The sequence below is a fragment of the Periplaneta americana genome, chromosome 16, assembly GCF_040183065.1.
Source record: "Periplaneta americana isolate PAMFEO1 chromosome 16, P.americana_PAMFEO1_priV1, whole genome shotgun sequence".
Lineage (NCBI taxonomy): Eukaryota > Metazoa > Arthropoda > Insecta > Blattodea > Blattidae > Periplaneta > Periplaneta americana.
In genome coordinates this window covers 111,781,396-111,798,072 of record NC_091132.1, presented here as the reverse complement: position 1 = coordinate 111,798,072, position 16,677 = coordinate 111,781,396, and the positions used below count along the sequence as shown (strand labels likewise).

The following is a 16,677-nucleotide window of genomic DNA, read 5'->3' as shown; positions in this document are numbered from 1 at the left end:
ACTTCAGTAATACTTAATCTTGCAGCCTCCTGTAGCAAAGTACGGTCCGTACATATTAGTATATCCCTACATAGACCGCCAGGGAAATGCACTATAATTGAAGGCAATTTCTAAAGGACAAGATTTGTATAAGACAATACTCAAGTCATAATAGCAGGCATAAGAGATAGACTCATTTATTAATTTTGAATTAACATGTGCTGGAAGGCTAGTTTAGATATGATTTAAATGTTATAGCATAAGAATTCGAAGTCTTCTCACGATATATACAGAGCAGAACCTGCAGAACTCCCTCCATCCCTGAACGTAGGCCCACGTAAAGGAAGTAGCCCTTCCAATTAGCTACATGTATCAATTGGTATTATTTGACAATTATACTAAATGTCTTACTGTAGTGCTGTTGATCGATGAAAATATTTAATCGATTATGATATATTTATTATATTATAGATCACAAAGTACATACAAGTAAATCAATTTAACCCTTACATTACACACTTTACAACAATTTTTACACAAAGATATAGTATTATTTAAATACAATTTCTTACTTACTTACAAATGGCTTTTAAGGAACCCGAAGGTTCATTGCCGCCCTCATATAAGCCCGCCATCGGTACCTATCCTGTGCAAGATTAATCCAGTCTCTATCATCATATCCCACCTCCCTCAAATCCATTAAATACAATTTCTACAATTTACATATTTACATTTTTTTTGTTTTATCTTGCACTTGCTTTTAGTTTTTTGCAAGACTCAACTCATTCTAGTTTGTTGTTACAATTAGTATTTGTTCACCTTCCTCAGTTGTACTTCACGTTTCAATATGCAATGTGCAGCTAGCATATCTAAACCTTCTCTTATTCTAGTATTTTTATCCCTTTTTCATTACAGAAATACTTATACAGTTCGTACAAGCTCTCTCTCGTTGGTAAGCCTTAATTCCTTAATTTTATTTCATAGTATTCTTTTGTCGTACCATCAAAACTATTAAATTTAGAAATAAAAAAAGATAGCTAAATAGTTTCTAACCAAGTCAAATATGTTATTATCGGTGAGTCTAGAAAATGCGTACTTGCCAAAATTGAATTTATTTGTCAGCTCAGTAACTTTACTTTCCTTTAATAATTCCTTCCTTTTATTTTTTATTTTAGCAATCTTCTCCGATATTTTACTTTCAGTGTATTTGTTTATTATTAAGAGATGCTGGCTTTCCTCGTATTTCTCCATACAGCAACACTTGCTACTTTCTTCCATGCATAATTTTACATCTATAACACAAGAAAAAATAAAATACAATAAAAAAACATAAAAATAAAAATAAAATAAGCTTTAAAAATATATTTGTTTGATAATCATTATTCTTATTTTTACTTATTTATTTATTTATTTATTTATTTCCGTATTTATTTATATATTTATTTATTCTTTTCGTTCAATTCTACTCCATTTATTCTATCCATTCTAATTTTTTTAGTCAAAAAAAGATATAAACCTAATTGCTTTTGCAATTTTATGCTATTATTATTCATCAGTTTTTTATAGCTATTTCTTTATTTATTTGTAGGAACTTTTCTTTTATATATTTCGTCCGTATATCTTCTGTATTTTGACATTCAAAAACGATGTGAATGTTATTTAATCGATTAACTATTTGAATTTAATCGATTAAACGATAGATTAATCTAGTTTGGATCGAGATGAAAAAATGTTTTAATATACTGTAATACAGAATTATTGTTAAATTTAATTTTTGTTCGGTGATAAGCATAAGTATTAAATGTTGTATATCTGTATATATTGTATCGTTATATTACAAAACAACTATTTTAATTACTTACTAACATATTAAGAGGCTTATAATTTGTTATGTCAGTTTCTCCGGGAATTTTTGAGACAAACATAAATAACAAAAAGTATGAAGACTCACCTAGTTAATACTGCTTCATCCATGATTTTAAACATCTGAGTGCATTCACATGCTCCGAATTAAGTGCCGCTCTACGTTTAGTAACAATGTTTCCTGCATCACTAAACACGAAAAAACTTTTTTTTTCTGTCAAGCACTTCTCCACGATCGTTCAATTTAAATCCAAACGTTTCACCGAGTTTACCTCCCAAATTCTCATATGACATAATGGAGTTTACACTTTTCACAGACCACAGAAAACTGATCTTTTTCTTTATCAAACTAAACACACAATCTTCATATACAAACTCAGTACAGAAACTGCAACTCCTGCAAAAGTACAGCGGTCGAAACAGAAGACTGACCCCTATTGTAATCGAATTAGGCGACCAGATTTAAAAAAAAAAGAAGAATATAGTTACGCTCTCACTTGCACACAGTATAAATAAACATGGCTATTTTATAAGGGATAAGGGATACGAAACCCAGAAAAGTATGTAGGCCTATTTCATATGCTAGGAAGATCAGTTGACAACAAGGTGGAAGTTTTCTTGGAAAATCATAAAACTTAAGGGTTTCGCATTGTGTTTCAACTTTCAATAGAGATAGACTAGGTCACTGTCCTCATATCTCCAGCTCTTTCTGAAGTGTTTTTGCAACGATTTTCCCTACGCTACCTGGGTTACAGTTAGAAAATAACAGTACCATTATGCTTTTAAGTAAGCAATTTCCGAGAGAGAAATATTGTCGAAGTTTTTAATATGAGTTTGTATTAACAAAATAATAATTAATATCAACTACAACCGATTAATTTTAATCGACTCGATTATTTTATTAAATATTTTTGGTCGATTAATCTTACAACAGAAATTCATCGATTAATCGATTAAATTCCACAACACTACTTACTAGTACTGAAAAACGAGGGGTATGACGAAAGTGGCAGCCTTCTTTACGAGGTTCATATACAAAGAAAGGATGTTACCTATGAAAACGCTATAAAGTTGAAAGGCACGTTAAATAGAAAACTGAATTTATCATTGTCATGTTATCATCTTTGAAAACGCCTGTAATTTATCATTATCATTTTATCATCTTTGAAATCGCCTGTAATTTATCATTATATCATCTTTGAAAACGCCTGTAATTTATCATTATCCTTTTTAATATCTTTGAAAACGCCTTAATTTATCATTATCATTATATCATCTTTGAAAACGCCTGTGATTTATCATTATCATTATATCATCTTTGAAAACGCCTCTAATTTATCATTATCATTATATCATCTTTGAAAACGCCCGTAATTTATCATTATCATTATATCATCTTTGAAAACGCCTATAATTTATCATTATCATTATATCATCTTTGAAAACACCTGTAATTTATCATTATTATTTTATCATCTTTGAAAACGCCTGTAATTTATCATTATTATTTTATCACCTTTGAAAATGCCTGTATTTATCATTATCATTTTATCATCTTTGAAAGCGCCTGTAATTTATCATTATTATTTTATCACCTTCGAAAACGCCTGTAATTTATCATTATTATTTTATCATCTTTGAAAGCGCTTGTAATTTATCATTATTATTTTATCATCTTTGAAAACATAACGCCTGTAATTTATCATTATTATTTTATCATCTTTGAAAGCGCCTGTAATTTATCATTTTTATTTTATAACCTTTGAAAACGCCTGTAATTTATCATTATTATTTTATCACCTTTGAAAACGCCTGTAATTTATCATTATTATTTTATCATCTTTGAAAGCGCCTGTAATTTATCATTATTATTTTATCACCTTTGAAAACGCCTGTAATTTATCATTATTATTTTATCATCTTTGAAAACATAACGCCTGTAATTTATCAATGTCATTTTATTATCTCTGAAAACGCCTGTACTTTATCATTATTATTTTATCATCTTTGAAAACATAACGCCTGTAATTTATCAATGTCACTTTATTATCTCTGAAAACGCCTGTACTTTATCATTATTATTTTATCTTCTTTGAAAGCGCCTGTAATTTATCATTATATTTTTATCACCTTTGAAAATGCCTGTAATTTATCATTATCATTTTATTATCTCTGAAAACGCCTGTAATTTGTCATTATTATTTTATCATCTTTGAAAACATAACGCCTGTAATTTATCATTGTCATTTTATTATCTTTGAAAACGCCTGTACTTTATCATTATTATTTTATCATCTTTGAAAACAACGCCTGTAATTTATCAATATTATTTTATTATCTTGGAAAACGCCTGTAAATTGTCATTATTATTTTATCATCTTTGAAAACATAACGCCTGTAATTTATCATTCTCATTTTATTACCTTTGAAAACGCCTGTAATTTATCATTATTATTTTATCATCTTTGAAAATATAACGCCTGTAATTTATCATTATTATTTTATTATCTTTGAAAACTCCTGTAATTTATCATTATTATTTTATCATCTTTGAAAACATACCGCCTGTAATTTATCATTGTCATTTTATTATCTTTGAAAACGCCTGTACTTTATCATTATTATTTTATCATCTTTCAAAATGTAACGCCTGTAATTTATCATTATTACTTTATCATCTTTGAAAGCGCCTGTAATTTATCATTATTATTTTATCATCTTTGAAAACGCCTGTAATTTATCATTATTATTTTATCATCTTTGAAAACGCCTGTAATTTATCATTATTATTTTATCGTCTTTGAAAACGCCTGTAATTTATCATTATTATTTTATCATCTTTGAAAACGCCTGTAATTCATCATTATTATTGTTAAATCATCTTTGAAAAGCCTGTAATTCATCATTATTATTGTTATATCATCTTTGAAAACGTCTGTAATTCATCGTTATTATTATATCATCTTTGAAAACGCCTGTAATTTAAATCGCCATTAATTTTCCACTCCACAAGTATGATTTTAACATATCTGTGGTGAATTGCTTCGCAGGATGTCTCTCTGGTGCCTGCTGTCGCTGCTGCTGGGCACCGTGTGCGGGGGTTCGGTTCCCTGCTCGGATCTGCACCGGGAGCTGCGTTACCCTTGCCGGTGCTCCCCGGCTGAAGACGGCATAGTCATGGACTGCGACCGGGTGGTGTTTCCGGGTGATTTGCCCGCACTGCCCTACCGCTCGCCAGTAGTTTCCTTCAGCCAGCGCTGGGCCGGGCACCAGGCGCTACCGACACAGGCCTTCACGGCGTCCGCACTGCCGTTGCGATCCTTGGACTTCTCGGGAAATTCACTTCGAAGGCTCACCGACAGGTCTGAAGCATTTCTTTCCGCATGTAGTCTGTATGTCTGCTGATCGGCATGCGCTATCGTTTCCTTATGATTCCACAGAATGAAGAAAAACTACGTAGGGTAGTTGAGATCAAGACAACTGAGTTTGAGTTTGTTTAGCCTAATGCGTAATGGTCACGTGCATCAACGTCGGTTAGTGTAACCACCGCTTAAAATTGCCACTTAACCTCTAGTTCAGCATTTTTACGATGCATTGACTTCGGTTAGGACTTAAGGTATATGTACACCCACAAAACGCAAAAAATGATGAAAAATTAGAATTTTCAAAATATAACTATTTTATAGAGAATTTTCTCCTCTTTAATTTGATATAGGCTAAGAATTTTCGACTTATACCTTATGGTTTTTCAGATAAGTCCCATTTTCCAAAATGCTGCGTCATCAGCCACGGTCACTTACTTTTGGAGTGATCTTCGTAGCAGCCAATCCCCTCGTCCAGCATTGCTTGTAAAATAAACTTCTTTCTAGTCCAGAAATAGATATCTGGGCATGATCATTAGATTGAAAACACGTTTTTACATAATGAATTAATTTATAATCTTTTACTGTTAGTCATAAAACTGTAAATTTGTGTGTCAGTGATGTTGTACGTCATTTTAATAAGAATCCAAAAGGAGAAATTAAAATTCTGAGGAGGATGAGCATAAACCCTGGGACAAGCACCATCGCAGGATTTGTTGCATCATTGGAAAATAAGGACAAAAATGCCAAAAAACATTCAACACCTGAAGTTAAAACAAGAAGGAGGTATTTGAGAGGCAGAAAGAAGCTGAAACAGGACCGACATGAAGCTGCTTAAGGGGTGACATATGATGATGGAGTCTTCTAGGCTCTGAAAGTTTGTGGCTCATTTCCTGTAAATAGTAATTTTAGAATATTTAATTCTTTTAAACATGATATCTCAGCCAAATATGGTGATACCAAGAAGATATTGGTGTCATTTTGAAGCTTGAAATGTCCCCTAGTGCCTGACAATGAGTAAAATAACATTAATGTAGTTAATAATTATCTATGGATTTTTACATGATATATGCAACATAAAATATTAATATAAGTTACATATATGGTAATATTTAATTCATGTAAATGAAAATAAAAAATAGCTCTATGTCAGGCAATAAAGAATAGTTTTAGCTATAAAACAGTGAAGAAACTGTGGCTCTATCTTAAAAACTGCATGAGCTACCATGTTTCAAGTTGCATGTCAAAATTATAAACAAAATAACTTTTATAAACAATTTAGACATAATTTCAAGGGATTTGGTCACTTCATTCTCTTTCTGGTACCATTCTCAATTGTATAAAAATTTTACACAGCAAAATTATGCAAAATAAAATTTTTTGTATGTAAAGGTGTAGCCTACACATACCTTAAACAGAAGGTTAACCACGATAATCTCTAACCAGCCATATTCGAGCGGTTAAAGAGATAACCAGTGATTAGCAAGCATAGTAAAACAAAATGGCGGGCAGATCTACAGCTGATTATTTCGAAGAGGATTAATATTGTACTTGGATAGGCATGATGGTGATCGTGAAGTTTTATTGGTGGAAAGAGAATTCTTACGATGAATTAGATGACAGAAAATTTCAGACTGGATTTCGTTCATGAAAATCTATAGTATTATTTTTGCTGCAACAAATGGACCACTTAGAATAACTCGCAAATAATCCCATTTTTCTCATGGATCGGCTGTTTACATTACAATTCTAAGCAACTGATATTTTCAGTATTTTAATGGGGATAACTCGAGTATCTCTTTCCCTACGTCGCAGGTTGAAAGAAGAGAGGTTATGGATGGATCTTAGGATATTGCATAATTCCCTGGAACAATTAGGGCCCTGGATTGTGCATACATTCCTACTAATCTTCTTCACCTGTTTCCTTTATGGATATTCCATCTATTTTTTTTTAATACAGCATATTAAGGATTCCTCACATTTAAATCTAGTAACGAAATCTATCAATACTTCAGACTCACACTGGAATATATTCATTTTCGCGTTTAATTTTCCATTTTGTGCGATTCTAACCTAACAGCGCTGAAGAGCAAGGAAATTCAACCCGCAAACATAACAGCGCCAAAAGGCAAATAAATGCAACGCGAAAATATAGGATACGTTCATTTCGATGTAGAATAGAGTCAGTGCAGTCGTTTTTAGACGTTGATACTATTATCTTTGCAGAGATATGGAGGCTTTCCTTTGGTCATTTTGTAGAAACAGTGTGCCGTACCATCACAGACTTTACCCTGGTTAAATGAGGCGTCAGCTATCCATGTTTAAGTAACTGGTGATTACGAATGATGCACAAAAATTACATTGTAACTATGGTTACTTTTTAACCATAGTTCCATAACCCTGGTTACTACAGTTTTAACCGACGTTGATGCACGTGGCTATAAGGGTCGGAATAGATTTCTTAGGCCCGTTACACAATTGAAGAGATTTCGCCAGCGAGAAATGTGTTGCGAGATAATTCAAAAATTGATAACATGGATTCAAATGGAAGAGATTCTCGTTTGAGGCGAAAACCTCGAGCGAGTTTCTCGCTGGAATCGGTAGCTCAACGAATTTTCTTGACACATTTATCAAAGACGTTTGATATTTATACTCTTTATGACGATTGAATGTAGAAAAAGATATCACAGGTGGCGATGAATTGTATTGTTTTTATTGAAAATGAGGAAAGATGGCTGAGAATTGCAGTCAGAAACTTATCGAACTTGTACGATGTCACCCGTAGGCCTATTTATATGATACACAGGATGAAAACTATAAAAACACGAAACTTAAAGAAGAAAACTGGAGGCAAATATTAGATTATCTGAAAATAAATAGAGCTATATTTTATTTTGATGATATTTAATAATATTAATTATAACATTTGAAATAATGTATCTATATGTCTTAACAGTTTACGTAATTTTAATCAAAATATAGCAAAGAATTCTCTATCATATCATGAATGGCAAAAAAAAAAAAAAAAAAAAACTGTGGTCCATTCAACCTGAAATAACGCCTAAACGTATCATCCAAATCGAAACTAGTGACGGAAACTCGCCCTTATTTTCGTAAGATACAATGTGATTTTCAGATATTTCTGGCTTTAATTTTAGGCCTACTTTTTCTTTTCATTAAGAAAATCTGTTCATATAACTCCATTTCCTCATCATCTGAATACTCAGATTCAACATAGCCTTCGTACGTAATTTGTAAAGTACGACAATATACTTACAGGTTATATATTTAAGTGCGACAATGTAAGTAAATACATAACCTATAATATTTCCCCCAACGAGTGATTACTATAATCAGAAAAATACTTTCTGCATGAAGGCAGTGCACAGATGATCATAGCGAGGTGTGATCTGTGATAGCGAGAACTCGCCAAGTGTGTGGAGGAAGGCTCTTCGCCTCTTTCGCGCAACACGTTTCTCGCTAGCGAGATCTCTTCAAGTGTGTAACGGGCCCTAGAATGTTCCATTTCTCGAAGTTCAACTCTTCTCCTGACCTTCGAGATCATTAAACTTGACGCTTGAGCTTACTTGTGAAACATAATTTACGATACACTAGTCGAGAACTTCGTTGTTAATATTGCAAAAGTATTAACAGTCATTCCAGGGCAAAGAATAGACCCTGATACTTACAAATGCCTTTTAAGGAACCCTCAGGTTCATTGCCGCCCTCACATAAGCCCGCCATTGGTTCCTATCCTGAGCAAGATTAATCCACTCTCTATCATCATATCCCACCTCCCTCAAATCCATTTTAATATTATCCTCCCATCTACGTCTCGGCCTCCTCAAAGGTCTTTTTCCCTCCGGCCTCCCACCTAACACTCTATAAGCATTTCTGGATTCGCCCATACGTGCTACATGCCCTGCCCATCTCAAACGTCTGGATTTAATGTTCCTAATTATAACTGTTTTATAAATTCTAACTTTCAGATTTTTTGACAGCAGACTAGATGACAAAAGCTTCTCAACCGAATAATAACAGGCATTTCCCATATTTATTCTGTGTTTAATTTCCTCCCGAGTGTCATTTATATTTGTTACTGTTGCTCCAAGATATTTGAATTTTTCCACCTCTTCGAAGGATAAATCTCCAATTTTTATATATTTCCATCTCGTACAATATTCTGGTGACGAGACATAATCATAAGACCCTGATACGTCTTTTATAATTTAAATCTGTGCTCAGAATTTAGTCTCTCTGATTTTTAACTTCTTCACCATCTTCAGTGTCGTTGCACAAACATTTTAAAGATATACACCGTTGTGAGGAAGTGTTAGCTACATAGGAGAGCAAGGACGTTAAAAAGGTGGCTTGCGAGCATTTCTCTTCAATAAATAGTTATATTTCTTAAATACAACTCATGTTCAGATTTAGAACCCTTTTCTATAAAGCACCAGATAAGCTGTAACTAGACACAGACCCTATTCAGATAATATCTGCATTCGATATAACATATTATGGTTCCATAATATGAATGCAATGAAATTAATGACCTTCGGTATTTAATTATACGAAATATTTAACTTACATATAGAAATCCCTGAAAATATAGGCTGGAATCAAGGGAAATGAACCTTAGGGAACGAAATGAATACATGTCCATGAACAATGCAGTAGTAGGATCTTAATGAGCATACAAAATTATTTACACAATGTACTCGAACTTCAATTTTCAATTCAAATGGCCATGATCCGCCTTCTTGTCATTCCTAGTTAACCCTTCACCATCAATTTTCGTTCGTCATCATACTATGATGTATCTATAGCACTCGTCACCACCTATTTGTGGAAGTACCATCCCTGCAAACGTGCCTTCTGTGGGCATGACGGGGAACCAATACCCTGTAGAGAAATCCGAAAACATTCATCCATGAATTAATTTATCACTGTTGAAAATTTGAAAGCAATAGTCATAATAATTTGAGAAGAATGTATACCTTCTTTCTTTATCCGGTTTACCTTCCCTGTAGTACCGAAAATACATATAAATATGAATTTGTTTTACTGTTTTTAAAGTTGTTGCTGATCCCCTTAATAACATATACCTGTTTTTTTCTAAATGAGATAGAAAGCAATGATTTAATGAGGAGTGGTGTAGAGCGGACTTTTCCCCGTTGTTTGTGATAAATGTGTTTCAACGTTTAAAAGATTCCTTTTTTCGGCCTTCCAAGGTCTCTCTTCCCGTTAGATTTGAGGTAGTCTGTCACTGGGCATCCGTGATGTGTCCATACCAGTTATCTGCTGAGATGAGACTGCTAAGACCCCTTGCGGACTATACTCTTTTTGATCATAGATTAGTCGGGACTGGTAGTCCGACCATCGGATCTGTGCCCCCGTAAGATATGCGAACTGAACCTTAATTCCTTTTCAGCCTCGGCAATTCATTTCTCTCCCTGTATTCCTATGTCTCTCTATTCTATCCCTCTCTCTTTCTCTCCCCCACTACTCAAATTTTGAGCCTTCTTGCGGGACAGTTTATTTGCACTTGCAGTCCAGAGTTGTCAACTCAACATGAATACTGTAGCACGGAGTGGTGAAAGAAATATTATTAAGCAAGTAATAGCATTTTGCATAAGTCAATCAGTGTCATTAGACTACCTAAATTAAATTATGAATAAGTAATAATTAACCTTACAGTATTATAAGCAATATTCAAGAGACATGACACTGTTTGACGGAAATTTGGCAACATCCCTATTCGGCAAGGTTCGTGGCCTGCTGTTTGACTTAGTGGGAGAGAAACGGGTGGAATGGGGTGAGTAGAGGCGTTAACTTTTCCAAGAACGACGACAGCGCTGAAAGGGCAAAGATCCGATGGTCCGACAATACCATGGTAATCACATGAACAAAAGAAGCGGGAGGGGGGAGGCGAGTGCAAACGGCTTAATCCTCGCGACTGACGTAGGATTGTCAGCAGAGTGCGGTAATGTAGGCGAAAGGACCAAGATAGTATAGGGGTTTTAAGACTTAATATACAATTGAGATAAACAGAGAAGGATAACACAAAAAAATGTGTGAAGTAGATTGAGACGTGTACCGGAAGTACGAGTAGAAACTAATCCTCTAAACGTTGTGATATACGGGCATTCATAATCATAATTAGCAATGGGGCAAGTTAAGATAGACTTCTCCTAGTGTTTGTTATCTTTCATAACCAAATACTTGTCACAATAGTTGTTCATCATTTGTAGTCACAAAATGATAACAAGACATGAAAAGCGGGGTTTTGAACCACCACCTCTTCTGTCTGCAACTCTTTCCCTTCCTCTCCCTAATTTTCATTTTGTTCTGCTTGCTTCGAGATTTTGGACCGGATACAATAAGTTTACTGTGCATGTACTATAGGTTGTTGACTCGCTGCAGGTAGTGAAAGGTAGAGATGTGTTGAGGTAACAACGTTGCTTTTAGAATAGAGTACGGTAGTATGGGGAAACACACATATGTACATTCTGAAAGTAAATATACGTTACACAATGACAATTTCAAAAGAATGTGAAAAGCATTTATTCTCCTGTCTTTTATAAGCATTTGTGTTTAATTATACACAGAGTTAATGGTGGAAATAAACATGTAGCAATTTTAATTTCTTCATTTATCCTATTGGTCGTCTTTAGGAAGTGCAGTTACAGTACCGAATTGAAATGTACTACAAGATACATTTTCAGTGTCTAAAACGTAAATCTTTTTCGTTTATCTGCCAAACACAGTTTGTACTGTGGAAAGCTGCGCTCTACGTCGCAAGACGTGATAGGTACAAAACGAAGAAACCTAACATCATTGCAGTCTCTATGAGACAGTCCTTTATTCTCCGGTGATTCCATGTCTACTAATTTGCTGTTTATGTTACACAATGTTCTATAGGCCTATCCGTTATTTTTACATAAAATTGATTTCCGCTTCTGTTTTACTCGTTCAGTAACCGGTGTACTTGGTGTCTCATTAATTCTCTGTGTCATTTCCTCAACTGATTTGAGAGCTTCCGGCATCTCTTGCTGTGACTTTTCTAACCGTGTAATAGTTTCAGACACAGTTTGAAAATGGGTGGCAACTCGTGCTCAAAAAGTGCTAAAAACCTTGAAAGAGAGAAAGACAGACGAAGCCAGCCGCAGCAGTTACAAGTTGTTTGTAGTTTCGATGCAAAGGCAGTTCACTACCACGATGCACTCTGGTGGCTCATCCAGGTGGTCGTGATATCTACTCCATGATTTGAATTTTTTTTTTTTACACGTTTATTTATCACGTACAATTTTTACATGATATATGACATGAGTTATATAACACTATTTACACTATAATACCTGAGATCTTGTGACACATTAATTACATAATAAACATTATTTTATGACATTACACACACACACGAAAAGAGAAAAAAATAATAATAAAAAAAATAAATTAAAAAAAAATAAATAAATAAAAAAAAACATTTTTAAGATTGTATTACAATAAAATCTGCCAAACTATGACATTTATTTTGACAGTATATGAACATATGAAACCAAATACTGGAATACTAAAATATATTCGATCTTAAATCATTTTTGGAGGCTTCCATCACTATTTACAAAATAACTTTTGGAAACTACCAACTACACCTACCGTTAATATGGTAGCAATTTAAAAGATACATGTATATACATAGGCCTATATATTAACAGAGTAGAATTAATAACGTAAATTATTCACATAATCGCCATATCTTTTTATACAAATTCCTGAGTTTTATTTTCATATACTAAGAATGTTTTTCTTATTTTCAATTATTAACAAATTGTTACGTCCTTTTCTTCTCAGTTTCCTTTCAGCTTCCATTAGTAACTTTTGTAGTCCAGCTATCGTTGGATTGTTGTCACTGATCATGTAGTGTAAGTATCCCATAATTATCCATGTTAGTGCGAATTTATTGCTGTGGGTGGGCATTTCCAGTTGAAGTACCATCCTTCGAACGTCGTTCGGGTTGTCCGTGTGAGAGGCATTTATTAGTTTTCGACACAACCAAGACCATACTGCAGGTCGGCATGTTGTTAATCGATGGTGAAGAGTATCAAAACTGCCACAGTGTTGACATAGAGGTGAGTGCGTGATGTTATGGTGGTACTTTTTTGCTTCTGTGGGAACAATATCATTTACTACTTTATATGCACTTGTTTTCCAATCAGTTGAAATATTTGGTAGTGTGAAGATTTTCCATATTCTTTTCCACTTCACATTCGGGTATTTGGTCATAATGGAGGGAACGGTTTCTTTAACAGCTAATAATGACGTATATATTTCCTTTGTGGTCATAGACTCCGGATCGTTGAGAAGCCGCTCTGGTATTTTATTCAGGCACATTTTTATCCTTCGGAATACGGGATGTTGCAAAGTAAAATCTATTAATTCAGATGTAATGGAATTTTTATATTTAATTTTCCTTTGCAGTAATGTTTTAATGAGTAAAGCTTTGCTTTTATTATTAACTGCAATCAGATCGCATCCACCTTGTTCTGTCCGTTTCCAGAGTTGAGATTTAGCAATTTTATAAATATGTCCTGTCCACAGGTAATAAGTAATTCCCAATTCAATGCGTTGGGCTACATCTTCCGGCAGAGGTATTATTTGTGCAATGTACCAAACTTTAGATAGTATGAATAAATTTATGTTCCATATTTTTTGTATCAGGTTTAAGTTCCTAGTGAGCTGTTTGGAGAACATGTAACGGATTGTGTTTAAAATTGGATTCCAATTTAGCTCTATCATTTTCTTTATATCTGTGTGTATGAACATGCCAAGTATTTTAACAACATCTTTAATTGGTATATTTGCCATAGTCAGAGATGGTGACCAATGTCCCAAGGGTAGCAAGTTTGACTTCCTGAAATTTATGTTAGCAGTAGATGCCATTGCATAACGGTGTAGAACCTGGTGAAGAACGGGAAGTTGCTGCTCCTTTCTCAACAAAATAACCATATCATCCGCGTAAGCCAATGTTGTGAACAATTTGTTATTACGAATCTCGGCATGAAGATTATGGTGAATCATTCTAATTAATGGTTCTGTGCAGATGGTATAAAGTAACATTGACAAGGGACAGCCTTGTCTGATTCCACTTGCCAGTCTGATTGGTTTTGTAAAAAATCCATTCACTTGTATGCGGGAGTGTGCATCCGAGTACATAAAACGAATGACATTGATAATCATTTCCGGAATGTTCATCCTTTTCATGGTTTTAAATAGATATTGGTGATTGATATTGTCAAATGCTTTTTGGAAGTCTAATGAAAGTAGTCCAGCCGATTCATGTCTATTGGTATCAAAATAAAATACTGTATCTCGTAGTGCTTCCAGGTTGTCAGTTATTTTCCGTCCCGGTATTCCACATGTTTGTTCTTCCCCTATAAGGTCCTTTAAGTGAAATCTGATTCTATTTGCTATAAGTTTGGCAAATAGCTTGCAATCTGTATTCAATAGGGTTATAGGTCTATAATCTTGTATATTCTGTGCCTGTGACAGTTTTGGAATTAGAATGATAATACCTTCATTGAATCCCATCGGTTGTCTTGTCGCATGTAAAAGTTCATTGAAAAGTTTGGTTAGCGGCTCTTTAATAATGTTCCAGTATATTTTATAAAAATTATACCCAATACCGTCAGGTCCTGGTGCTGATTTTGAACTGGCAGTCTTGAGTGCTAATAGTATTTCTTCAGAGGTTATTGGTTGTGTAAGGGACGATGCTTCTTCATCGGAGAGAGAGGATGTTACATAGTCCAGTACTTTATCTTGCTCGTCATTGTTAACCTGTTTAGTTGCAAACAATTGCGTGAAATGTATTTCTGCCTGGTGCATTATATCTTTGGTGGAGGTGATTAACCCATCATCTCCACTTGTTAGTGAGTGTATATATTTGTTTGACCCTTTCGACTTTTCAGATGCTAAGTGATACAATGATCCACGTTCATCATCTGCAACTGATGTAGTGCGTGATCGAATTTTAATGCCGTCCATAATGTATTCTTGTATTTGCACAATTTTTGTTTTAATGTTTTTAATTTCCGCATCCACATCCTGACCAGCACGTTGCTTCATCAGTAGTTCTTGTAATAATCGGTAATAAAATTCACTCATATTTTTCCGTTCACGAGCTTTACCAATACCAACATATTTAAAAAAGGACCTAATGGTAGGTTTATATATGGTAAGCCATTTTTGTATATTTGTTAGTGCGCGGTTGTTCGCTCGTTTGTCAGCTGCTTTCCATCTCAGCATAAACTCTTCTTTGATTTTATCATCGTACAGTAAGGATTCATTTAACTTCCAATAACCTCTTCCATGAGGTGGGATGGTATTGTCGACTTCCATTTTAACTAGTAGAGCATGATGATCACTGAAGACTGCTGGTTGTACTTGTGCATTAAGAATGTTATCTTTTAGCTGTTTATTCACATAAATTCTGTCAAGACGAGAAGCAGCTTGACCTCTATGAAAAGTAAATTGTACATTGTTTCCATGAACAACTTCCCAAGCATCTAAAAGTTGTAATTCATTACACAGTCTCTGTAAATTTGGAGATGGATGATATTCACCTTTCTGATCCCTTGCATTTAACACGTTATTAAAGTCGCCACCCAAAATTAAGATATTATACTTATGTCGTAGATAAAATGGCAAGTCTTGAGCAATCATTTGTTCACGTAACACCCTGTTGTTGGAGCCAGATGGTAAATACAGATTTACTATTAAGACACCAGTGTTAAGCAATAATGACGTTATTCTACCACTCTGATGTTGTTCATAAAGTTGTATTGATAATCCACTGCGGTAAATTATAGCTGTTCCTCTGTTTGAATCACCAACATTCACTATCGAATTATACTGCGGACCTATAAAATTGAAATTCTCAATATTGACTTCCTGTAACAATAAGATATCAATATCATTGTTATAGAGAAACTGCTTTAGCAACTGTTGTTTTGGTTGACTTCTTAGGCAGTTTATGTTTAAGGTAGCGTAATTAATTACAAACTGCATAATAATCAGGTAGATGGCACAGTTAAGTCGCAGCCACATGATTAGTCTGATGCAGCTCTATTATTTGATTAGAAAGGAAATTATTTGCGTAAGAGTGGAAAACCCAGTTTGGTTTCTTCACGAGGTTTAGGTTTCTCTTTTCTATATGGATGTTGTCTTGTTTTGGCAAAAGCTGATGATGTTTTATTTGGTACCTGTATATCTTCGTCTTGTTCCGTTACTTTCGTACTTTCTTCGTCCATCATATCGTCGCTCCAGGATCTAGTCAAGGGATCTTGTTTATTTCCGTCATCTGTAACAGTGGGGTCAGTATCTGGGGTTGCCGCTTCTGCTGCTTGAGTCTGTGTAGTTACTACCGCGGTAGACTCTGGTAGAATGTTAACAGCTGTTCGTCGTAATCGCGGGT

The 16,677-nt window shown here is 34.3% G+C and overlaps 1 protein-coding gene across 1 annotated transcript in view; it reads left to right on the top strand.

The window, feature by feature from the left end:
- Positions 1–16,677, top strand: part of LOC138691076 (chaoptin) — a 257,907-nt gene that overhangs the window by 183,198 nt on the left and 58,032 nt on the right. The window contains exon 2 of the mRNA XM_069812767.1: positions 4,893–5,204. Coding sequence (XP_069668868.1) covers positions 4,893–5,204 — 312 coding nt within the window. The remainder of the gene's footprint in view (positions 1–4,892; positions 5,205–16,677) is intronic.